This window comes from Rhinatrema bivittatum, chromosome 14 (assembly GCF_901001135.1).
Source record: "Rhinatrema bivittatum chromosome 14, aRhiBiv1.1, whole genome shotgun sequence".
Taxonomy (NCBI): domain Eukaryota; kingdom Metazoa; phylum Chordata; class Amphibia; order Gymnophiona; family Rhinatrematidae; genus Rhinatrema; species Rhinatrema bivittatum.
Genome location: NC_042628.1, coordinates 41,118,466 through 41,142,034, shown reverse-complemented (window position 1 = coordinate 41,142,034; position 23,569 = coordinate 41,118,466). Strand labels below are relative to the sequence as shown.

The 23,569-nt window shown below is 41.8% G+C and overlaps 1 protein-coding gene across 4 annotated transcripts in view; it reads left to right on the top strand.

Annotated features, from left to right (window-relative positions):
• The window catches only part of CAPN15 (calpain 15), a 273,139-nt gene that overhangs the window by 212,104 nt on the left and 37,466 nt on the right, over window positions 1-23,569 (top strand). For all 4 annotated transcript variants that reach the window (XR_003852592.1, XM_029576448.1, XM_029576449.1 and 1 more), the window contains 2 exons: window positions 7,247-7,372; window positions 8,595-8,747. Coding sequence is in view for 3 of the 4 variants with exons in the window: in XM_029576448.1 (XP_029432308.1) it covers window positions 7,247-7,372; window positions 8,595-8,747 (279 nt within the window). In the remaining variant the exon portion in view is untranslated. The remainder of the gene's footprint in view (window positions 1-7,246; window positions 7,373-8,594; window positions 8,748-23,569) is intronic.

The following is a 23,569-nucleotide window of genomic DNA, read 5'->3' as shown; positions in this document are numbered from 1 at the left end:
CACTCGACGACTGCTCATCGTTTTCTCAGCCTTCTAGGACACATGGCATCCTCAGTTCAGGTAACACCAATGGCCCGCCTGGCCATGAGAGTCACGCAGTGGACTCTAAGGTCGCAATGGCCACAGTTCCTTCAGTCCCTGTCGACCATTGTCCACGTCACCGACTCACTCCGTCTGTCTCTTGCCTGGTGGACGAATCACATCAATCTTCTACAGGTCTTGCCCTTTCAGGCGCCAAACCCTCAAATAACTCTAACCACTGATGCTTCCAACTTCGGGTGGGGAACCCATGTGGCCGATCTCCAAACACAAGGTTCCTGGTCTCCAGAGGAAGCCAAACGCCAAATAAATTTCCTGGAGTTACGAGCAATTCGATACGCTCTCAGAGTATTTCAGGATTGCCTGTCCAATCAAGTCATCTTGATCTAGACGGACAACCAGGTGGCCATGTGGTACATCAACAAGCAGGGGGGGACAGGATCCTACCTTCTGTGTCAGGAAGCTGCACAGATATGGGCGGAGGCCCTCTCCCACTCAATGTACCTCAGGGCCACCTACTTGCCGGGAATGGACAGCGTGTTGGCAGACAAGTTGAGTCGCAACTTCCAACCACACGAGTGGTCTCTAAACCCCTCAGTAGCGAACTCCATCTTCCAAGAATGGGGTTATCCTCAAATAGACCTCTTTGCGTCACCTCAAAATTGCAAAGTAGACAACTTCTGCTCGCTCACTCGCAGCCAACACCATCAGCCAAGAGACGCGTTCTCCCTATCATGGTCAACCGCTCTCCTGTATGAATTCCCTCCACTTCTCTTTAAGACTCTGGTGAAGTTACATCAGGACAAGGGAAGCATGATTCTGATAGCACCCCACTGGCCCCGCCAAGTGTGGTTTCCAATTCTCCAGGATCTTTCCATTCGCAGGCACATTGCTCTGGGAACAGACCCGCTTCTAATCACTCAAAACAACGGGTGCCTTCGCCATCCCAATCTTCAGGACCTGTCCCTGACGGCATGGATGTTGAAAGGTTAATCCTTCAGCTGCTTAACCTTTCTGATCCAGTCTCCCGTGTCTTGATTGCTTCACGAAGCCTTCCACGAGAAAATCGTATTCCTACAAATGGAACGGGTTCACATCATGGTGCTCTTCTCAGGCTCTTGATCCTTTTACCTGTCCAATCCCGAAGTTTCTAGATTACCTCTGGCACTTGTCAGAGTCAGGTCTTAAAACTTCCTCCATTAGAATGCATGTCAGTGCGGTAGCCACCTTCCATAAAGGTATCGGGGATGTCCCTATCTCAGTACAACCCCTTGTCACACGCTTTCTGAAAGGCTTGCTTCACCTCAAGCCCTCCACTGCGTCCTCCGGCCCCTTCTTGGGACCTCAACCTGGTTTTGGGTCGGTTCATGAAACCACCGTTTGAGCCTCTCCAAACCTGTGAACTTCGCTTTCTCACATGGAAAGTGATTTTCCTTTTGGCAATCACTTCGGCTCGCAGAGTTAGTGAGTTACAGGCCCTAGTTACCTATCTGCCTTACACTAAACTTCTGCAGGACCGGGCGGTACTTCACACTCACCTTAAATTCTTACCTAAGGTAGTATCAGAGTTTCATCTCAATCAATCCATTATACTACCTACCTTCTTTCCCAGGCCCCATTCCAATCCAGGAGAGCAGGCTCTGCATACCCTTGACTGCAAATGGGCTCTCGCCTTCTATCTAGACCGTACAGCTGCCCACAGGAAGAGCACTCAGTTATTTGTGTCTTTCCATCCTAACAAATTGGGGCAGCCTGTGGGTAAACAGACTCTCTTCTCCTGGCTAGTGGACTGCATATCCTTTTGCTATCAGCAAGCGGGCATTCCAAGACCTTGTTAAAGCACACTCTGTGAGAGCCATGGCGACTTCAGTAGCACACATACGATCGGTGCTGCTTCCTGACATTTGCAGGGCTGCCACCTGGAGTTCTCTCCACACCTTTGCAGCCCACTATTGCTTTGACAAAGCCGGAAGACAAGATTCCACCTTCGGTCAGTCTGTCTTGCATAACTTATTTACGATGTGACGTACCAACACCCTTCTGCCTGCCCGGTGGGGTTCAGGATGCCCTCTACCAAATTCCACCCCAGTTGTTGTGCCTGTTGCACGCCTTTGGGTACATTTGGTGTTAGTCCTCATGAAACCCGCCCGCCACCCCGCGGTGTTGGGTTCGTTTTCTTATTTTATTTTTCGGCACTGCCTGTAGCTTTGTAACCAGACTAAAGAGGGACCCCTGCTGGCGGCAGGGTTAGTGCCATGCTGGGCATGCCCAGTAGGGGCCAGTCAAAGTTCTAGAAACTTTGATAAAAGTGTTCCGTGATTGGGCTCCATCCTGTGATGTCACCCATATGTGAGGACTAACATCCTGCTGTCCTGTGACAGATAAGCAACCTGTTACCTGTTACAGGTAAGCAACATTTGCTATCTTTCCGAAGATAATAAAAGTTCTCTTTGTGGATACTATTCTCTTTTATAAGCATTTCAAGTCTAATACACTCCAAGTGGAACGTTCTTGTTTCTAATTACCTACTAATCTCTCTGTGGTGGTAAAGAGGAAGGGCAGATCCCAGGTTTTTCCTGCTGTTCCTGGGCCTGCCTGGATTGTGGGCCTTATTGATCAGTGTGTCCGCAGTGAGAATATGGCGTGCCTTTCTTGTGGCGGGTCATTGGGGAGGGCAAGTGAGGACAGGTGTGCCTCTGACCCCCTGGAGCTTGAGACAACTTTGAGTCCAGAGGAAAGGAGGATTCCATCTGGACCCTGTTACGAGAGTGTAAGATGAGGCATCAGATGAGACACTGGAGCACTCGTGGGTGAAAGACATCAATGCAACTAGTAGCCTAGATGGAGGAGTGTGGTCGATGACAGAAGACTTTGCTGGTGCCTGGGCGGCTCCTGTCTCCCTTTTCCTGGACAGGAAATTTAGTGAACTTGAAACCAGGCTTTCTGGACCTGGAGAGCTAGCAGAATTGATCCAGCCCCTGCTCACTTTGAATAAACCTGAGGTACTGCTTGAAGCAACATGATCTGCAATGGAGGGGCTAGGGAAAGCAATATCAGGACAATGTGATCAATTATATTTGTCGCCTATGAATTCTAAGGTCCAGATTTTGGAGTCAAAGATTAACAAATGTTAAACAACTGGAAGGCTATGAATTAAAGCTTGAAAAATTGCAGAATGTTGAAAGTTCATTGATTAAGGATAATGCCCTACTATATAATAAGTTTTACAGCATTAAGTGGAAGAACCTTTGTTTGATTAACTTTTCTGCCTAACTGAAATATGTAAGAAATATTTACTGGATGTCAAAGATTCCATTTAATGCTCTTCTTCCAGTTATAAGGGCTTTTTAAGTACCAACATCTAAAAGAGAAGTCAAGCCTGAGGACAAACAGGAACTATCATTGATTTCTTCTGATAATTTAGAGTTGACTGCCTTTTTGGAAAATAACAGGGGGAGGTAGGGGGATGGGAGATGTAGGCTATTTCTGCAATATTGATAATTAATTTTGCCGTGAAGACCAGTAGGCATTGTTTGAGAATATGAAAGTACATGATTTTCCAGATGTGACCAGGTCCTATCAGAAAAAGAAAAGACAGTTTCTTATCCTGAGGGCTAGAGTCTTACAAATTGGGCATTATTCTTTTAAAAATTTCCCTGTAAATGTATTATCAAATATCATAATGTCAGGTGTGTTTTGGGGTTTTTTTTAATCTTTTGCAGTTAACCATGTTTCTCAGTGATAAGTTTCCCTTAGGGTCCAGTGAGATTTCTGTTAGCAGACTTTGAATGGGAGTGTTTGTGGAGCATAATTGTGAAGTTTCCTTTTTAATTGTGTGCTTTACTCACTTTGCTTTTCTTTACAAAACAACTCTTGGGTTATATATTGTAAATACATAAATAAAATGGAAAATATAGAAGTGATTTTCAAGGTTGTGACATGTTGTTCAGTCCACAAATTCCTGTCTCAATACTGCCTAGATGCTGACTCCTGACATAACAGCAGGCCTGGGTAGTGCATTCTTCAGATTCTTTTTTAGAGTCTAATTCCAACCCCTCAAGGGCCCATTTTTATCATTAAAGGGTATGTTAAAAAAAATAATAATAATAATAATTTAAGAAAAATGTGACTTCTAAAACAGTTTACCACCCTGATGGCAGAATTACTTGTTCTTCTTTCCCCTTTATTGTTAGAAGACAGCCCTTAGCTATGGAGTCCCACATGTGATGGTGATTCATTTTGTCTTCAGAGAAAGCAAAATTACTTAGCTGTAATAGTTTTTCTCTGAAGACAGTGAATCGCCAGTCACACATACCTCTCTCTCCTTCTGGAGTTGAGCTTATTAGATTGCTAACACAATTGAGGCATACTGTTGGAGAATGGGAACTGCCACACATGCTCAATTTTCTTTTTAAGAAATTACTGGAAAGCTCTAGAAGTGTCCGATCAGTGGTAATTTAACCCAGATGTGTGACTGGTGATTCACTGTCTTTAAAAAATAGCTGTAATAGATTAGCCTCTTCATTCTATAGAGAACCTGAGTAAGGTGAGTTGGAAGAGTAGCTAACCAGCTGCCAGAAGGCTGGGGTAACGCAAAATAGGAAGGTTCACTGGGGATTTGGGGGAGGGGCTATCCAACGGTAAAGTGGCAGGGTGAGATGCTAGGGGCTAACACCTGTAAAGAGGGTAGGAAGATAAGTGCCTGACTAGTTGTAAGAACACTGGGTAAAATTAGAGAAGAAGGGCTAATCAACATTAAGGCATCTGGATAAAGTTGAGAGAAGAGCTAATCATCTCTAAGAAAGGTGGTTAAGAACTAAATATGGTTAGGAGGAGGCTGAAGAATCTGATCATGATATTCATTAGGTAATTACTGAATTAATTGTAGTTTTGATGAGTTTTGACAAATGTGAGGATCATCTGGGTTATCACACTAAGTGGTTAGAGATAAAGTGACTAGGGAGTGTTATCATTTAGATGATATTAGTCAGAAAGGCACAGAGCAGAAAATGGGGACAGGGGATAGTTATCCCCAACATGCCTGGAGGATAGGGGCACATGTTTGTGGTGAACTACCACATCTACAATATTGGTTTTGCTGAGGTAGCTGAACTGATTCTTAAACCTTGATTGACTGTCTAGGAGCATAGACTACTTTTCAGTTAATATAGTATTTATTTGTTTAAAATACCTAATCTGAAACTGCAAACTGTTTTCAGCTTTGATAAAGCAAAAAAAGTTACTTTGAATTTCTTGCTGAGAAGCTCATCAGACTAATAAAATCCACTTGGTATGGACAAGGTTCTTCTGTCTGATAGCTCACACTACAGATCACTGTTGGGGAGAGTCATGTGTGGCATTGCTGAACAGAGTCTTCTCATTGAGCAGGCTTCAGAACTCCTGCTCTGTCTGCTTTCTGGAACATCTTTCTGCCTGTCAAGACAACTGAGATTTTTCTGGTTGGCAGAGTGACCAGTGGGCTTCATGGTGCTTGCCACAAATGCTCCTCATGTCAGAGATCTAGTTTTAGAAGTTCAGACAGTAGAAATGCATGACATTCTAAACAGGGAAAATATGAAGCCACACATGATGATAGCCAGATAGGAAGGAATCATGCGTGCAGGAGAGAAACTGTATATGGCGATGCTCTAGAAAGTCAGAGAGAAAAGAGCAATGGAGAGCAGCCATGCATGAAGACTCTTTAAGACATGGAAGAGAGAGAGTAATGAGAGAGGTCATATGCATTCCCTGAAGAAGAACAGTGAATGAAGGCCTAAGAAGAAAAGTTTAGCAGTAGAAGATAGCATTCAGAAGAATTCACAGTGAATTTGAATTTTATATAGGATGTAAATCTGTGGATGTCTGGCCTTGGTGTCATTGAGAATTCTTAGAGTAGGCTGGAAGGTGCCTATAGGCTCATCATCACTCTGGCTTGATCATGGCAGGATATCTCCCAATAATGAAGCATTGCTGCCATTACGAAGACAGCTATATTAGCCAACAAATGATTTTGTTTTATGGCTCTGTTATTGTGCTGGAGCATAATTTCCCATAGTTGACAAAATCATGATCCAAGAGAGTCCAATTCTTCAGAATATAGGGGTTAAAGCTTTTTTGTTTTTGTCAAAAAAAAATTGCAAATTTTAATTTTTTGAACATGTTTAGAATTACTATAACAGTAAATGTAATTTTGAACTTCAGTGCATAAAAGCAAGCTGGGTTTTGTTTTTTTTTTTTGTATAATGCTTCAGCCACAGTTGCCTGAATTCAATTAATAGTATATGACCAACAATTCTCCTTCAGCTGTAAGGCACAGGAGGAAACTGCTTCTGCGTTGACCCTACTGCGCTGATTATTTCCATGCTTTCTTCCTTCTAGGGTCCTGGGATGCTCTTCCAGGGTCCCTCATGACTATGCTTTAAAAATCAGCATAGAACTGCATTTTTATCAGAGAGAAAGTAACTCTACACTAATGCCTTGCAAAAATTGACTCTAAACCAAAACAAATAAAAAACGCTGTTATTGGCCATATGATTGCTTCTTTAAGGACTAAGAGTTGGGGCAGTTTTTGGTTGCAATTTTATTACAGTAATATGAGGAAAGCAGGTAAGTAATGCATTAAAGGCATGCTAGTTGCCCTTTAATACAGAGTGGTAGTAATTTTGTAACATTGTGTCTAAATTGCATGGTAAATACCACATGCAAGTTACACCAGTTTTCAGAGAAGATTTAGGCACATAAGTCTGCTGTGAAAATTATCCCAGGAACTTTACCCAAGCACACTTATACTTGCTGTTTCAAGTATGTACACATTTGGGGAAAATATACTTGCATTTGCATTTTCAAACATAAGTGCAAACCTCTCTCCATCTCCACTCCCAGGAACACTTCCACTCAATCTGGGTAAACTTGCATGCATGCATGACAAATGCAGGTAAGTTTACCTGCATATCAGGCAGGCAATTTTATATAAGGCTATTTCTGTATGTAAAACTTTTGAAAATTACTCTCACTGTGTACTGATTTGGTCCTCTGATATGATGATCAGTATAGAGCGTAGTCATTGAAACTGAATTTTTTCTCTTTTCTGGGAGCTGGAGGTACATCCTGCCAGAACAGTGGGTTCATAGTCCCCTCCGACTCGTTATTCTCAAAAGAGACAACTTGTTAATGTTCATGCTTTGTGGGTTTTGCCTTCTAATTCCAGGTTCCTTATGGGGGCTTCCTGTGGAGGGGGAAACATGAAGGTGGATGATGCTGCATATGAGGGCATGGGCCTCCGGCCGCGACATGCATACTCCATACTAGACGTGCGAGATGTGCAGGGGTACAGGTGAGAGATGGGGCCCACAGGAGGCTGGAATTACTTAAGCTTGTGTAAGCTAAGCCTGTGAAAGAGGAGTAATGCCTAAAACTCCCAGGGGATACACTGAAATGTTGAAAAGTGATTGGCATTCAAATAGCTACTCAACCGAATAGCTAAGAGAATGCGCAAAGAGAAGCACTGAGGGAGACACATTCTGTGCTGTCATTCTCTGGAAATGGTAAGACTGAGCTTTATATGAAGGGCAGAGATCTGATGGCAAGAATACCAGAAGACATATATGGTGGTGCCCTGATAAGAGCCGGATGGAAAGCAATGAGGACAGAGGCTGAGGAAAGCGTGATTAAAATGTTTTTAATTCAAAGGAACAACAAAACCATGAGGGGAAAGAAATAGAATCCACATATGTGGATCACTGATACCTCCCTATATGTAATGTTCAGAAAGATTTTTAGTAAATGGTTTAAAAATCTGCTGAAACTTGACCTATATCAGGACACAGAGACTGACTTTAGTTCAGATCTAGCCCAGTTAAGGTCAGTAGTGACTAAAAGCTGCTCTCATTTGGTAATTTGCATGAGTTAATGTTTTAAACCTTAGAACACCGTGCATAGCAGTAAAATTCTGTTGGTACTTATTACACACAGACTTTACTCCTACTTTTCCCAGTGGTTTATGCACATCAACTCGCTTTGAAAATGCTGGGAGTAAAATCCCCAAACGTGCACAAGTTGCACGCAAGAAGTTACACCTGCCCCTAAATATTGCATAAACGTAGCACAGACTTTTGAAAATGGAAAGGTTAGTGTGTAAGTCCTGTCCCTGCCCCAGCTCTGCTCCCTGGAACAGCACTGCGAGTGGGTGTAAATGCACCCATGTACCTACTGGGACAGTTTCCAAAGAGCCACTTGCATACACACAACTCGGCTTTATGCATGCAAGTGGCTTTGAAAATTACCCCCTTAATAGATAGCTGCCTGCATCACTAAAGCCAGCATGATTGTTGGTGCTAGTTTTTGTGGCGAGACTTTCTTGTAATTTTCTCTGTCAAAAGTTTTATCAACTGTGTCTCAGCAGCACAGTCTACTTTTATGGGCTTTTGCCCACGGAGATGGGCTCTTTCAGCAGTGTTCCTGATCTGCAGTGAAAACTTGTGTGCAACAGGTCCTGTTTAATAAGAGAGCCCTTCGCCTTAACGTTGCCCTCCGGCATCATGTATTTTTCTCTGCAGGCTGTTAAGGCTGCGGAATCCTTGGGGCCGCTTCTCCTGGAATGGCAGTTGGTCTGATGAGTGGTCCCTCTGGCCGGCGCCTCTGCGCCATGAGCTGATGCCACATGGGAGCAGTGAAGGGGTCTTCTGGATGGAATACAGTGATTTTATCAGGTAAAACAAGGTGGTATCCTGCCCCTTATTCTTAACTTATTGCCCTAGTGTCTTTTTTCACAGCTCTGTAGGTGTTTCAGTGACACTTCGGCATGCACATCTTTGCACTCACTGCTTGCCACTTTTTGAAACAGGATACTGTGCAAGGTGGACGTTTGGTGTGGCCTAGATTCACAGTTCTCATGTTTGCTCTGATTCACTAATTTTCTGAAGTCGTCTTCCACTTTGCCTCTAATATTACTGCCTCCACACTACTACTTCTACCTTGAGTGCTGTAGACTTGCACAAGGCTGCACATTAACAATTACTGTCTACCCCCTCTCTTACTGTATGAAAACAAGAAATATGCTGTGACATATAAAAAAGGATGAGGAGTGCAACAGGCAGTGGCCAATGTGTGGGTATAATGGAATGTCATGAATACATAGAGAATGACTGCAGATAAAGACCAAAATGGTCCATCTGGTCTGCCCAGTCGCGATTTATGCATATAAATTCCCACATGCAAGCCAACACTCACACCCCCTTCCCCCATGTGTCTTTTAAGGTTGTACTCCATGCAGATTACTGTACAGGCATATCACTGCTGTTTTAGGTTGTAACTGCTGCTCTGTGCATGTTAATACCAGTACTTTTATTACCATTCTCTTGCCATTAGGGATCCTCTGTGTAAATCCCATATCTTTTTTAAATCTGTTATTGTTTTGGAAATAATTTTGTTGTATCCCTACCTGAAAGAATTTCAAGATGTCTTATTTCATGCACTTCACTAAATTATTTCATGCTACAGAATCTGTGGGAAGAAAACATTCTGGTTTATTAGCATGGTCATTTCAGACCAGTGGCGGATTCATGATGTCGGACCGGCCCGGGTATTCGCAGCCCAAGCCGGCCCAGGACACATCACGTGGTCTGCCGAGCGCGGCTCTGTCACGGCCGTGCATGGCAGACCACGTGACTGGAGCGATCGGCCCACGGGGGGGATGCCCGATCCCCCGATAGGCCAATCTGCCCCTGTTTCAGACTAATTATTTTACAAACTGTTATCTGTGTATTTGTTTTGGGATGGGGACGGAAGGTAATTGTCATGTAGTGGAGCCCACTTCAATAATTAAAAAAAACAAAAACTATTTAAAATCTGTTTTTCATGCACTATAATATAATGCAGGTGCTTTTTGGATGGAGTGGAAAACAAACTTACTGAGGATTAGAAACACAGCATAAATCATAAATGACATTTTATTTATGGTGGAAAAGCTGGGAGAGAATGATGAGCCAATAAGGGTAACAGACCCAAACATCGGGCATGGTGAGGCTTACATAATCCAACAGTAGGTAAACCAAGAACTGAGTCTTGCAGAAGTGAATGTAAAGTACCAATATCAGTTGACATTTGTCCAGGAGTGAAGTGGTTGCATGACCACAGTATTGAAGATTTCAGGAATCAGTATGGGCAGGGCAAGTTCCTCAGGACTAGCAAAGGGTGCATGTAATGCCCATATTCAAAGAGGAATCCAAATCTGAACACTTTATCTGCCTTCCAAAAGTTCTAGGAAGGTGTAAACTTCAAACACCAGTTATTAAAAAAAAAACCAGCATAGATCATTAACGATTTAATCCAATAATAACATAAAATAAAATATGTGCCAATTGACATGTTAAAAAACTAAAGGCCGTTACTATAGGCTTCAATTCTATAGAAATGAATGCAAAACCTGAGATAGAACAAATTCATGAGTGGCTTCTGCATGACCAGTGTGGTCAAGCACAGAATCAGATGTTTCTCTTACTCCAAAAACTAGAAAAATCTATTCTAGCTAAAATCAATGAGGTCGATATTCAGCTGTGGGTGGAGTTAGCCGTATAAATTTAGCAGGATATTCTGTAGTGTGGATGCGCCGCTGAATATACCTGGATATCTTAGGTAGCCAAATAAGCTTATCTTGCTTAACTGTAAGACTATTCTTTGGCCCTTCTAAAGTTATCAGGCTACATTAGCCAGATACCACTGAAAATTGTAGTTATCTGGCACAAGATAAGCTGCAGTGCCCTAGAATGTTCCCAAACTGCCCCTGACCTATGTAGATATGTTTTCAGCCAGCTGTCAGATTGGCGGGATTTTGAAAACCTGGGGTTTGTCCTGCTAAGTGCCAAGCTCAGCCAGAGTTTGCTGAATCCATTAGTCCTCTATTAAAAAAAAAAAAAAAAATTTCATCTAGCCTCTACATTGCTAGAAGGCAATACTAAAAAGGAAGGAAGTTATTAGTTTCCTAAAGGCTATTTAATCTTTCTCTTGCCTTAAAAAAAACAAAAAAAAACTTACAAGGGAGTTTCATAGGTTAGAAGCAGTATAGAAAAAAGTCCTCTGTCTAGTTTTAATCAGAATAATATCTCTCAAGGGGGGAATTGAAATGTACTGCTCTACACCAGGAGCATAAGCATCTCACTGGAGAGTGTGGTTTTTAATCGTTCCCTCAGGTAATAGTGGATCTGTTGCTCTGAGTAGCCTAGAAACTATTAAGATCTTAAATTTACCACAGAAAAGCTACTGGGAATCAATGTAAGGATTTCAGGGTAGACAAAATGGAATTCAAGGATGTAGACTTAGTAGTAATCTGGCTGCTGAAGTTTGTATTTTCTACAAGGGAATAAGTGTCTTTTCTTTTTTTTTTTCCTTCGGAAGCCTCAGCAGAGGAGATTTACAATAGTCCAGCCTACTGATTATTAAGATATGAGTAAGTGAAGCCAAGGCTTTTTGGTCCAAGAAAATTTTCAATTGTTTTACTTGATATAATTGAAAAAAAAATCAAGATTTCACAGTAGACGCACTATGTGGCTTCATATTTAGTACAATATCCACTGTGACTCTCAGAATCCACACCTGGTCTTGGGATTCAAGTCTCTGACTTAGGTTATAATAGGAGTTGCTACCCTTAGGAAAGGCCTTCTTGGCAGTATTTACATTCAGTTTATTTATTTTGGAACATTAGAAATGCAATGCTGAAGTCAGTTCAAGGGTCATCCAGTCCAGCATCCTGTCTCCGAGCTGCAAGTAGCCAGAGGATACTGTGAAGGAGATCTATTTCCTGTTACTCGCTCCCTGGGATTGCAATAGCTTTCTTTAGTATTTCTAGCTAATTTTTTATAGACTGTTGAAAAAAAAAGAAAAACAACAAAGTGATGAACATATACATAAATACACCAAAGATTTGAAAGAAAGGCACTATGCAAAATATGTAAATAATTAAATAGATTAATAACTACAACAAAGGTTATAAATCATTGATGTCAATATAAAACATTTAATAAAAGGGATAACATAAAGATGTACAAAGAAACTGCAAAATAATTTAATAAACCAATACATAAGTTATAATATAGAAAATAAAGAATTACAGTATATGAAATAAAAACTTAAAATCCAAAATCTGACATGATCATGTTTTAGCATGCTACCTGCATCAGGGGTACATATTAGTGATTTAAAAACAATGTCCCTTGAAAATGCCTATAAAACAAATTGAAATGTATGTTGTAAATGAGAATTCAATACTTTGTTATACCTACTGACCAAATAGATTTCAAACACCCATTAAAAAACATCAATAAAAAAAGCATCAAGAAAGGAAAACCTCTTAATATAGAGGATAAATGTAAACCAGAATAAAACGTGATAAAATATACCAGTACCTCTGTTCTGTGGGGAGAAGGAGAAAGAGCAGAAAAACTGATCTTTTAGATGGTGGTCTGAGGCACAAATGGACACGAGACTCTGCTGATTTGTTGTTTAAAGGTTTGCATTATCTATTAACCTAACCATGGGTTTTTTATTTTTGGGGGGAAAGTTTTTTTTATTGTTGAGGGGGGTTTTCTATGATTGGGGGGGGGGGGGGGGGAAGTTCCTTGGTCAAACTATCCTTGTTGTAATGGGCAACAGAGTTTATGGTGGGTTAAAAAAAAATGTGTTTAAGATAAGCCATAGGGTGCTCCGACTCACTATTCCCAAGATGTTTAACGTTAGGATAATGGAGAGGGTGAGAGGTGAAAAATCCTAATTTGCTTTCATTTGGTTACATTAATGCTCAATAAATCTGGAAAAAAGGTTTAGATTTGGCAGATAGTAAGACAAGAAAGAGACTGATTTTCTGTTAATAACTAAACCACTGCACAAAGGTTGATTTAGTGCTTTTAAATATGACGACTCCCCCTTGTTCTCTTATGTTGGACAGGCAAGAGAGGGTAAACTGAGAGGTGGATTGTTAGTATTTCATAAGCCTGATTTAGTTGTTCAACGAATCCCTTTGATATATATGAAGGTATTGAGATAATCTTTTAAAGTTTTTGATCTTTACCTGTGTTTATTATATATTCCCCTGGCCCTTAAATTAATGCAATGAAAAGATTTCAGTTTTTTGATGAATTAGTGAGTTTGTTATTAAGGACTCTTAATTTTAACTAGAGATTTTAATTTAGATCATTTATTCTCTTTGGTGGCACAGCAGTTTTTGGAAATTTTGCAAACTGTTGGATTATGGCAATTAATGTTTCCAATTATCACATGGGTCATACTTTAGATTTTATCTTATGCTCTGAATTCGTATAGTCTCAGTAATGGTCTCAGCAATGAGATAATGTCAGTTTTGTGGTCTGATCCCTACCTCATTTAAAAGTGGCCTCAAGAGCTGTCTGCCAGATTCGTAACAACAAATAATGAACCTGCTAATTTTACAGTACGATGGGATTCTTTTGGTTTCGTTGGTGATTTTTCAATACTTGGGGACATATTTTAAAAGCCCCTTGTGCACCAAAACCAGGAGATACATGCACAAGTTGGGCTGTATTTTATAAGCCACCTGTGTATGCACATATTTCCCACTGCACGCACAAGGCAAAAGTTTTTTTAAAAAAGGGGCAGGAATGGGCATGGTCTGGGTGGGATGTCAGGGGAAGACCAAGAGATGGGCGTGTAAATACTTATGCACAGGGTCCCCTGCCATGTAACTTTACTACTGCTGAGGATGGCGTGTAAGTAATAAAATAAAAACAATCCAGGCTAGTCAGCAGGGTTTTAAGGGTCAGGGCTAACAGGGGGAAAGGGAGACTATTAAACTAGAGGGGTTGGGAAGTCCTATCCCTTAACTGGGCAAACTGGGAATGAACTGGGAAAACTACCTATGGTGTTGGCACGCAACCCTTTATAAAATTCCCCCACATGTGCGGTAGACAGTATTTGCACTCGCATGCGTACCTTCATTTAAAATTGTGCGCATATGTACACGCATCCAGCCTTTTTTTTTTTTTTTAGTATGCGCATATATATGTTAAAAAATGGAAGTGGCTCTGGACACGAGCTGCAAGCACGCGCACATGTGCTCCCGTGCACCTGTCTAAAAGTTACTGTCTTAATGTTGAAGATCTAGTAACACAAAGGTTTGCACAGCTGGATCCAAAGTGTGAGGTTTTAGTTGCTGTTCATAAAAAAAAAAAAAAAAAAAAGTTTCCTTGGTATACATTTGAGTTGAGTTATAAACGGAAAGATGTTTGTAAACTGTAACGTAGATAGCATAAGGACACTTCTGAGATCAATAAAGTAAGTTATCTTTGTGCATTGACTCTAGATGGGGCTGAAGAGAAAAAAGTAAAAAGCAAATGTCAGGTATAGCATCTTCTCTTAGTCAAACTAGGGTGTTGTATTCAATTGTTAATCATAGAAATGACAGCAGAAAAAGACCAATCGGCCCATCTAGTCTGCCCAGCACACTCCCACACTTATTTTCCCATACTTATCTGTTTCACCGACCACCAACTTCAGGGCTCTTGTTGGTAACTGTTTGATTCCAATTTCCTGCCATCCCCTGTCATTGATGCAGAGAGTAATGTTGGAGTTGCATCAAAGATGAGCATAAGGCTTATGGTTAAGGGTTGCAACCGCCGCATCAAGCAAGTTACCCCGATGCTTGTTTACCCAGATCGATGCCTTGTTGGATGATGTCTGAATGTAAATCCTGTTTTCCTCACTTCCCCCTACCGTTGAAGCAGATAGCAACGCTGTATATGCTTTCAAAATGATGTATCAGGCTTAATTGGTTTAGGGTAATAACTGCCGTAATAAGCAGCTACCCCCACGATTATTACTGTGAATTCCTTAGTAAAGAAACCTATATGTAAAGGTTGAGTGTGGGGCATTAGCAAACTAATTTGAGCAAAAACTTACCAGGTCATTTTTCAAAACGTGATAACGCCCGCATCGTGACGTTAAAATTAAAATGAGGGAAAGGGGAGGTGTTAGAGCGGGGTTTGGGCAGGTTTAAAAAAATACCCGGTAGTGCTGCATGCCATAATGTTTCACACATTTTCGCTGGCAGTAGTGCCAGAAATAGCTGCACCTTTTGCAGGGGTGATACTGTGCACTGCGACCACAATCGCGGTGGGCGAAAACCCACCCACTCGATGCGGCCAGGTGCACACTTTCGCCTCCTCGCCCCTTTTCTGGCCACGGCTCTTCATTCCGCTGTATTTATAGCGGAATGAAAAATCTAGGCCTATGTTACAGTGCTCTGTACATCTGCATATGCCTTTGAATGTTTTGCCATTTTCTGTTAAACATAGTACAAATGAGTGGGCAGAATTTAAACCTATGAGTGTAGAGGATGTTTGAAAGACAATTGTTCAGTTGAAGTCACTGTTTGCTGCAAATAATCCATTTCCTTTTTGGCTGCTGACCCACATGTCTAAACAGATGTATGTGATTATCATGCATATTATAAATAAGTCTGGTGCAGAGGGACTAGTTCCAAAAGAATTGAAAAAGGTAGTGGTTCACTCTATAAAGAAAGATGATAAACTTTCAAGGGCTGATTTGGCAAACTACTGCCCATTATCCAATTTGCCTACTGTCACGAAAATTCTGGAAAAATGAGTTTTGTTACAGCTTGGACAACATTTGAAAGATGATAATGTGTTAGATCCGTGTCAGTTTGATTTTTGGCGATGCAGTGAAACAGAAATCTCGCTGGTGTTTCTATCAGATTATTTGCTACATGAACCTAGATAGGGGTCATTCTATACATTAATTCAGCTTGACGTTGCAGCAACTTTAGATTTGGTCAATCATATTTGATTGTAAAATTAATTGTAAACCATTGGGCTCACATCCACTGTTCTGTCTTGGTTTTCATCATGTCGTCAACAATAGATAGTAATGGAGCATAACTCATCTTCATGGCGAACTGTGACATTAGGAGGTCCTCAGGGCTCCTTTTTATCTTCCATTCTTTTTAATATTTATACAGCCAATAGGCGCTTTATTTTGAGCCTTAGTGTGCCTTTGTACATCTATGCTGCTGATCTGCAATTTATGTTGCCATGTGCTTCAAATGGGGTCTTACCTGATTAGAAGTTTGAATGTGTGACCTCCATTCGAGCTTGGTTGGGACCACAAAATGGTACTGAATGTTTAAAAAAAATATTGTTATACTGTGAATTAGTTGTGCAAGTTGTGAGATTACACAGGAGGTTAAATTTGGAGGTGGTGTGAGTCCCCTTGTATCAGAGGCTAGAAATTTGGGGATGCAGCTAGATTCCACCTTAACTATGAAGTTGCATATTAGGTTACTGGCAAGAGCAGCTTTTGCAAAGTTAGATTATATGTCCTTTAAAATCTTTGCTGTTTGTCAGATTTTTGTTCGGTAGTTCAGGCATTAGTGATTTCGAAGATAGACTGTTGTAATTCTCTCTTTATGGGTTTATCAAAAGTGCTTCTTTAAGTATTACAATTAATTCAGAATAGGACTGCAAGAGCTATAACAGGAGCTAAATATAGTGACTGCATGACCCCTGTATTGGAGGCCTTTAACTGGTAACCTATACCTTAGAGAATTTAGGTTTAAAAAATTGACATTAGTATTTAGGTTCTTAAAGTGTGAGGACTTTCTGTTAGCAGACTTTATTGATCTTTGTTCCAGCTAGATCTTCCCGCTCAAATGGTCAATGTTTGTTTGCTCAAGATGCTTGGAGTTGCGAGTAGTAGAACTCAACAAACCAGATTAAGAGTTTTTTTACAAATTGGTCCAGTGTTATAGAATAGGTTAACTCCTGTACTCATACAATATGATGACTATAAAACTTTTAGGAAACATTTTAAATCAACTACTTTTAGACAAGTTAATTTGCATAAATTCTGCCTGTATTTTAATATTGTTATTGTTTGTTTGCTTTTATGTATAACTTTCATTTATATTTTTATTCTGTTTTATCTTGATGTTAGTACATTGTTTGATATGCTTGAGCTTTTAAGTTTTGGTTTATTGTGACTTTTTAGTTTATCACCCTCACTGATCAATTTTATTGTATGTAGCAGTATATAAAAGCATTAAATAAATGTGCAAAACAATAACAAAAACATTAAAAAAAAAAAAAGATATTTGTGGCCTATTGTATCACATGAAAAAAATGAACGGGGCAGAAAATCACAATTTGGTCTATGTCCTTTAAGGGGTGGTATAGCCCTGTGCTGCAAAACCAAAATAAAAATGATTATATGAAAAATACTGGAAACTGCTTTGCCCTTTCCCACACCCCCTCCCTTTTCTTTTCATTTTGCTTTTTTCTTCTTTCTTGGATTCTATTTCCATTCATCCCTTTTTCTCTTCCTTCCTCCTTTCCCCCTCTATCTCTCCCCTGTCCTCCCCTTTGTTCTTTCTTTTTTTCTTTTTAATTAATATCATATAATCTTTTGTAACGTAATCTCCTCATGGAATTTTATGGGTTCTTTTTTAATATATGTATATACATCTACATAGATCTCATTTTTGGTTTCTGACATTTTTCTTATTTTTATTTTGGTTTTGCAGCATAGGACTATTTCCCTCTCTCTCGTCTATGCATGGGTTAGGCAAACAGACGCTTAATTTACGAGTGTCCATTTTATCCTGCAGTAGCTAGTATACCAGCATAATACGCACACAGAATATTCACAGCCTGGAGCATGTATATTGTGAGCCCCAAAATTGTGTTTTTCTTCAAGACTTTTTTTTTTTGCATGGTGCTGCTTTCTGTGATTCTTCCTACTTAGTATCACGACCATACTAAGTAGGAGGAACCACAGAAAAGCAGCCTTTCCTTATTAAGTTGAGCCCTTGACATGCAGGAAGATTTTATGCCTGCTCCGAGCAGGTTAAAAAGTGTGCCTTGGGTGCATGGGGATTTTTTTGCACTGTGTGGGGTAATAACTGGTAGCCTCATCTACATTGAATTTACATGTGATGTGCGCTGTTTGGACGAGCATTTGGGACGCACTGAAATCCCTCGGTGCATTCGGGGGTCATGGTTGTGTGTCCAAACGCTCGTTAACCTGTGTGATACGCTTGGTGAACTTCTCCACACCATTGTTCTAGGGGCAAAGGTGTGCCTGAGACCGGCCAGCGCCATTTTGAATATGGCATGATCAGACTCAGAATCATAGGGGGTGCTCCGAGAACCACTAGACATCAGGGAGATTAAGGTAGTGGTTGAGGAGGGTAAAGGAGTAGAAAGGAGGTCCTCTGGGGGAGGAGGCAGGTAACTTTTTTTTTTTTTTTTTTTAAATTTTAAACTCCAAGGTGGTGGGATTTGGCACTAGGAGGCAGCGCCTGGGCTAGAACCTTTTTTTTGTTTTAATTAAATATTTTGGCCACCTCAAGGTGCATCAAGTGTGGGGCCAAGGAGGAGTCTTACTTGACCCCTCAATATTCTTCCCCCCCCCCCCCCTATGGTCGGGGTACGGGGAAGAGGGAGTGTGGCTGTATGGGCTCTTTAAAAGATGGTAGCTCTGGGATGTGCGGCTGCCATCAAGTAGGGCCACTTCGCCATGGTATTCTTCCTGACAGTATTTTACCACTAGGAAATACCCCATGGGGTTTCCTAAACTGTGGTACAGTGTACGACAGGTTAGTGAATCATGCGGTGCTTTTCTCTCAAGGAAAGATACCATGGCTTAGTAAATAACCTCTGTTTGTACCCAAGGCAATGGAGGGTGAAGTGACTTGCCCAAGGTTTTAAAAAGCATCAGTGGGATATATGAACCCTTACCTCCCTGGTTCTCAGCCTACTGCTCTAACCATTAGGCTATGCTTTATTCGCGCTCTCATCCATTTTACCGCTTTTCTTAAGCAGTCATTTCATCCTACCAAGGCATCCTTGCTCTGTGGGCCAAGTTTCACACACAGTTGTATGTCATCTGCATGCATTTAGAACCTGGCACCTCCAGATGTAATTATATGGCCCAGAGGTCTAATTTTACTACAGCTATTACTTATCACTTCTACAGTGCTACTCAGTATATGCAGTGCTAAACAGAAACATAAGTGACTATCCCTGCTCAGTAGAGCTTACAGTCTAATCAAGGCAAGCAATATACAGTTTGAAGAGAACTGGAAAGAGGAAATACGTATAAAGATGATTGTGTATATGGGAGGGAGGGAATGACTAACGAGAATCAGCCTGAGTCCGGAGCAATAGGTTCTGCCAGATTCCACATTATTGTGCGCTTCAAGAATATTAGCAGTAAATTTGCTCATGTTAATATAATCAATATAGTTCATCTGGAGTTTTCTAAAACTTTTGATATGGTGCCCCATGAAATGCTGATTTTCAGATTGTGAAACATGGGGCCCCTGCCTGCACTGACAGTTTCTGGCTTAGAGGAGGTGTCTCTTCCTGCACTGAGTCTCTCCGAGGATAGGGGATGGAATTCAGGGCCTCTCTGTATAGCTGTCAGTAGTGGAACTGCCATTTTTTTTGGAGGAGAATGAACTGTGTGTTGAAGAAGGTGCAGGACGAGGTTGCATCTCAGATACAGAATTTATGCCATTCTCAGTCTGACTTGCCTATAGAATTCATGGCCCATAGCCAAAGTGGAAAATATGCCTATGCCATCTGTACACTTGTTAGTTGTGATTCACAATTCATTGCACATGGACAAATTAAGGCAAATCAGCCAATCCCAGAATTTGGCTGATGTCTGTTACAAAGGACGGATGCTAGGAATCCACCAGTAAGAATGCCCCATGTTGATGACTTGTCATTTGCTCGGATTGTTTGCCCTTTATATAGTGCAGATTTTTGTTTTTCCTGAATCTTTACTGGCTGCCACTCAGCATGTGATAAAGGGTAATCCAGCTCCCTTTTACTGCCCTCCTCCCCTCCACTATAATAATAACCCCCCTGCTGATGCTTTGGGGAGCTCCTTGTCCTCTAACCCTGCTTGAGTTTCCTGGCTTCAGTTTATTTTAACTGCAGATTCACCACCTGTAGAATAATGATGCTGATTAGATGTGTATCTAGCCAGTGAGTGGGCTAGAAACAGCTCCCAAGGCTGCACTAAAAAGGATATTAGAGACAGGCTTGGAGATTTCAGGCAGGGTTCTTTAGACTGACAGATCTGTGCTCCAGATTAATAGAGCTGAGATTTCCCTCTTGGGAGGGGGGTGGGGGGGGGGGCAGGTGCTGCATTCCAGCTTTGGAGTTTTGAATTCTCTTCTGCACAGGATGGCATGTTTTCATTCTTTCACACTGTGCTTTTCTCCTTCTTTCTCATTTTTCTTTCTTTTTTGTCTCTGCCTCATATTCTGTTTTTCTCTCTCATTTGTTCTTTATTTTTGTTCTTTTTCTTATACCACTTTCTCCATGGACAAGCAGGACAATAATCAACCACATAAGTAATTGACATCGTCCAATAGGACTGAGACCGGTGCTCTCTGAGCTTAAAAAAAAAACAACTGAGAAGGTCTTTCTGAGCATGTGCAGGGGTTCCTGCACAGCTGCTGCCAGCATGTGAGTCTGTCTGGTTTCTTCTGCTCATTAGAAAGGACATTATCCCAGGACAAGCAGGATGCTAGTCCTCACATAGGAGTGACATCATTGATAGAGCCCTATTGCGGAAAACTTTCTGTCAAAGTTTCTAGAAACTTTTGACTGGCCCTGTGAGGCCACTGAGCATGCCCAGCATGCCATGATATTCTCTGTCAAAGGGGTCTCTCTTTACTCTTCGTTTTTCCGCGCTGCTGTAGGCATCGCGGAGCAGGAGCCTTGTGAGATTTTCTCAGTGTTTTGCTGACTAAAAGTCACTTTTTCTCAAATATATTCTCCCATACGGGATCTCTCAGGTTTCCACCGGCTGGTGAGTAATCTTTGTCTCGTTTTACTCTCCGAGTAAAAATATTTTTCTCTCACATTTTCTTCTCATCGACTGCTTTCGACATTAAAATGGCTATGGGATTTTAAAAATGTCCCATCTGTAATCGGACAATGTCCATTACAGTCCCACACCTTGAGTGTGTTCTTTGTTTGGGGAAAAACATGATGTCACAACCTGCACTAAATGTGCAGAAATTACTCCGAAGGGACGAAAAGCCCGCCAAGAGAAGATGGAGCATCTATTCCATCTACAACTTTTGCCATCTCCCTCTGCCTTGACTAAATCCTCTCCGGCTGGAATCTCAAAAAGAATAATTTTGAAAAAACGTCATCTGGAAGGGTCGATAGCATAGACGTCATCCGGGAAGGGACGATAGCATCGACGAAGTCAGTGATGGAACACCGCTCGAAGCACCGTCATCGACATTGACACACATCGACGCCTGCGACGCTTCTTTCCCCGGAGGAACTGACCGTGAAACGGCCAAGAGTTCAGGAAACACCGGTACCTTCAACGCCAAGGCCTTCACCCCATGAGGATACACGAGTAGTTGAACCTCCACAGGGCTCTGTGGAGATTCCATTGACACCTACATCGCCACCACGTACAGCTGCTCTGCCTGCACCAGCTGTTCTGCAGGAATTATTGGATTTCATCCATCAAGCGGTGCTCCAGGCCTTAAAAGAACATATGTCGATTCTGGCACCTTCGCCGATGCTGGTGCCCACACAGATGCCAACAACCCCGTCTATGCCAATGCCTGCACCACAACCCAAGTCGATACCAAGACGACCATCGATGCCAACGCCGATTCCATCGTCTATACCAGACCCGATGCCATCGATGCCGATGTTACCTGGGGCTCCAGGACATCCTGAGCTGGCACTGTACCAACTTCTCATGAAAAGATTCGAAGAAGTAGTCGGTGCTCTTCCATCCATATCACAAGAAGAGGTTCCTGGACAGATTCCCTTCGATGACCCGCTACCAGGTCCCTCAGGAGTTCTTCGTCCACCAAGATCCTCTCCCATATCTCCCCATCAAGATGATCCGTACGATACTTGGGATGAGGGACATACAGATGCATCCACCTTGGGTTGGGGAGCTCACATAAACAATCTCCAACCCAAGGTACTTGGACAAAACTCAAAGCAACATTTCAAATCAATTTTCTGGAACTTCAAGCTATACGTTATGCGCTGCATGCGTTCAAAGACTGCCTTTCACACAAGACTGTTCTGATCCAAATGGACAACACAGTAGCCATGTGGTACATCAACAAACAGGGAGGTACGGGTTCGTATCTCCTTTGTCAAGAAGCTGCACAGATTTGGGACTGGGCCCTGACACACTCAATGTTTCTCTGGGCCATTTATCTGGCAGGCATTCACAATGTAGTGGTGGATCGACTCAGCCGTCAGTTCCAACCACACGAATGGTCCCTGGATCCCTTAGTAGTGACCAGGATATTTCAATGTTGGGGGCAACCAACAATAGACCTTTTTGCGTCACGCCTGAATCACAAAATGGACACATTCTGCACTCTATACAGACAGAATCACCAACTAGCCAAGGACGCCTTTGCTCGCCCTTGGAACTCAGGCCTTCTGTACGCGTATCCTCCGATAAGCAAGCCTTCCCAGATCCATATTGAAAGTCAGTAACATCTTATAAAACACTACACAATATTATGTAAATTATTAATGTAAATAATTCATATTTACTACTCAACTATCTTAATCTAATTCTCTCCCCAGTTTTATGACCCTGTTGTAATGTAACTTTTATATTTATTTTATATTTCTTTGCACTTGTTTATGTTCTGTTTTTTGTGCACACCCTCTTGTTATTTGTAAACCGGCATGATGGGGTTCCTAATCTCGAATGCCGGTATAGAAAAATCTATAAATAAATAAATAAATAATAAATACCACTAATAACCAAAACTCTAGTGAAGCTACAACAGGACAAGGGGTCCATGATACAGGGAGGCATAGGCTCCTTCCTTCTGTGTCAGTAAGCTGCGCAGATTTGGGCGGAAGCCACCTACTTGCCGGGAGTGGACAATGTGCTGGCAGACAAGCTGAGTTGCGTCTTTCAACCGCACGAGGGGTCTCTCAACCCCTCGTGCGGAGGATGTCCAAACATGCACCAAATGTACCTAAAGGCATGCAACAGGCACAACAACTGGGGTGGAATTTGGTAGGGGGCATCCTGAACCCCACCAGGCAAGTGGAAGGGTGTTGGTACGTCAACGTGGAGAACTACTGCTCTCTCATTCGCAGCAAACACTCTCAACCCAGAGACGCATTCTTCCTCTCATGGGCAACCGGTCTGCTCTATGCATTCCCTCCACTTCCTCTTCTCTCGAAGACTCTCTTGATGTTATGTCAGGTCAAGGGAACCATGATCCTGATAGCACCTCACTGGCCACGCCAAGTGTGGTTTCCATTACTTCAGGATCTCTCCATCCGCAGGCACATTCCCTTGAGAAAGGACCTGCTTCTGATCACTCAAAACGACGGGTCCCTACGCCATCCCAATCTTCAAGCCTTGTTCCTGACGGCATGGATGTTGAAAGGTTAATCCTTCAGCCACTTAATCTCTAACCAGTTTCCCGTGTCTTGATTGCTTCACGGAAGCCTTC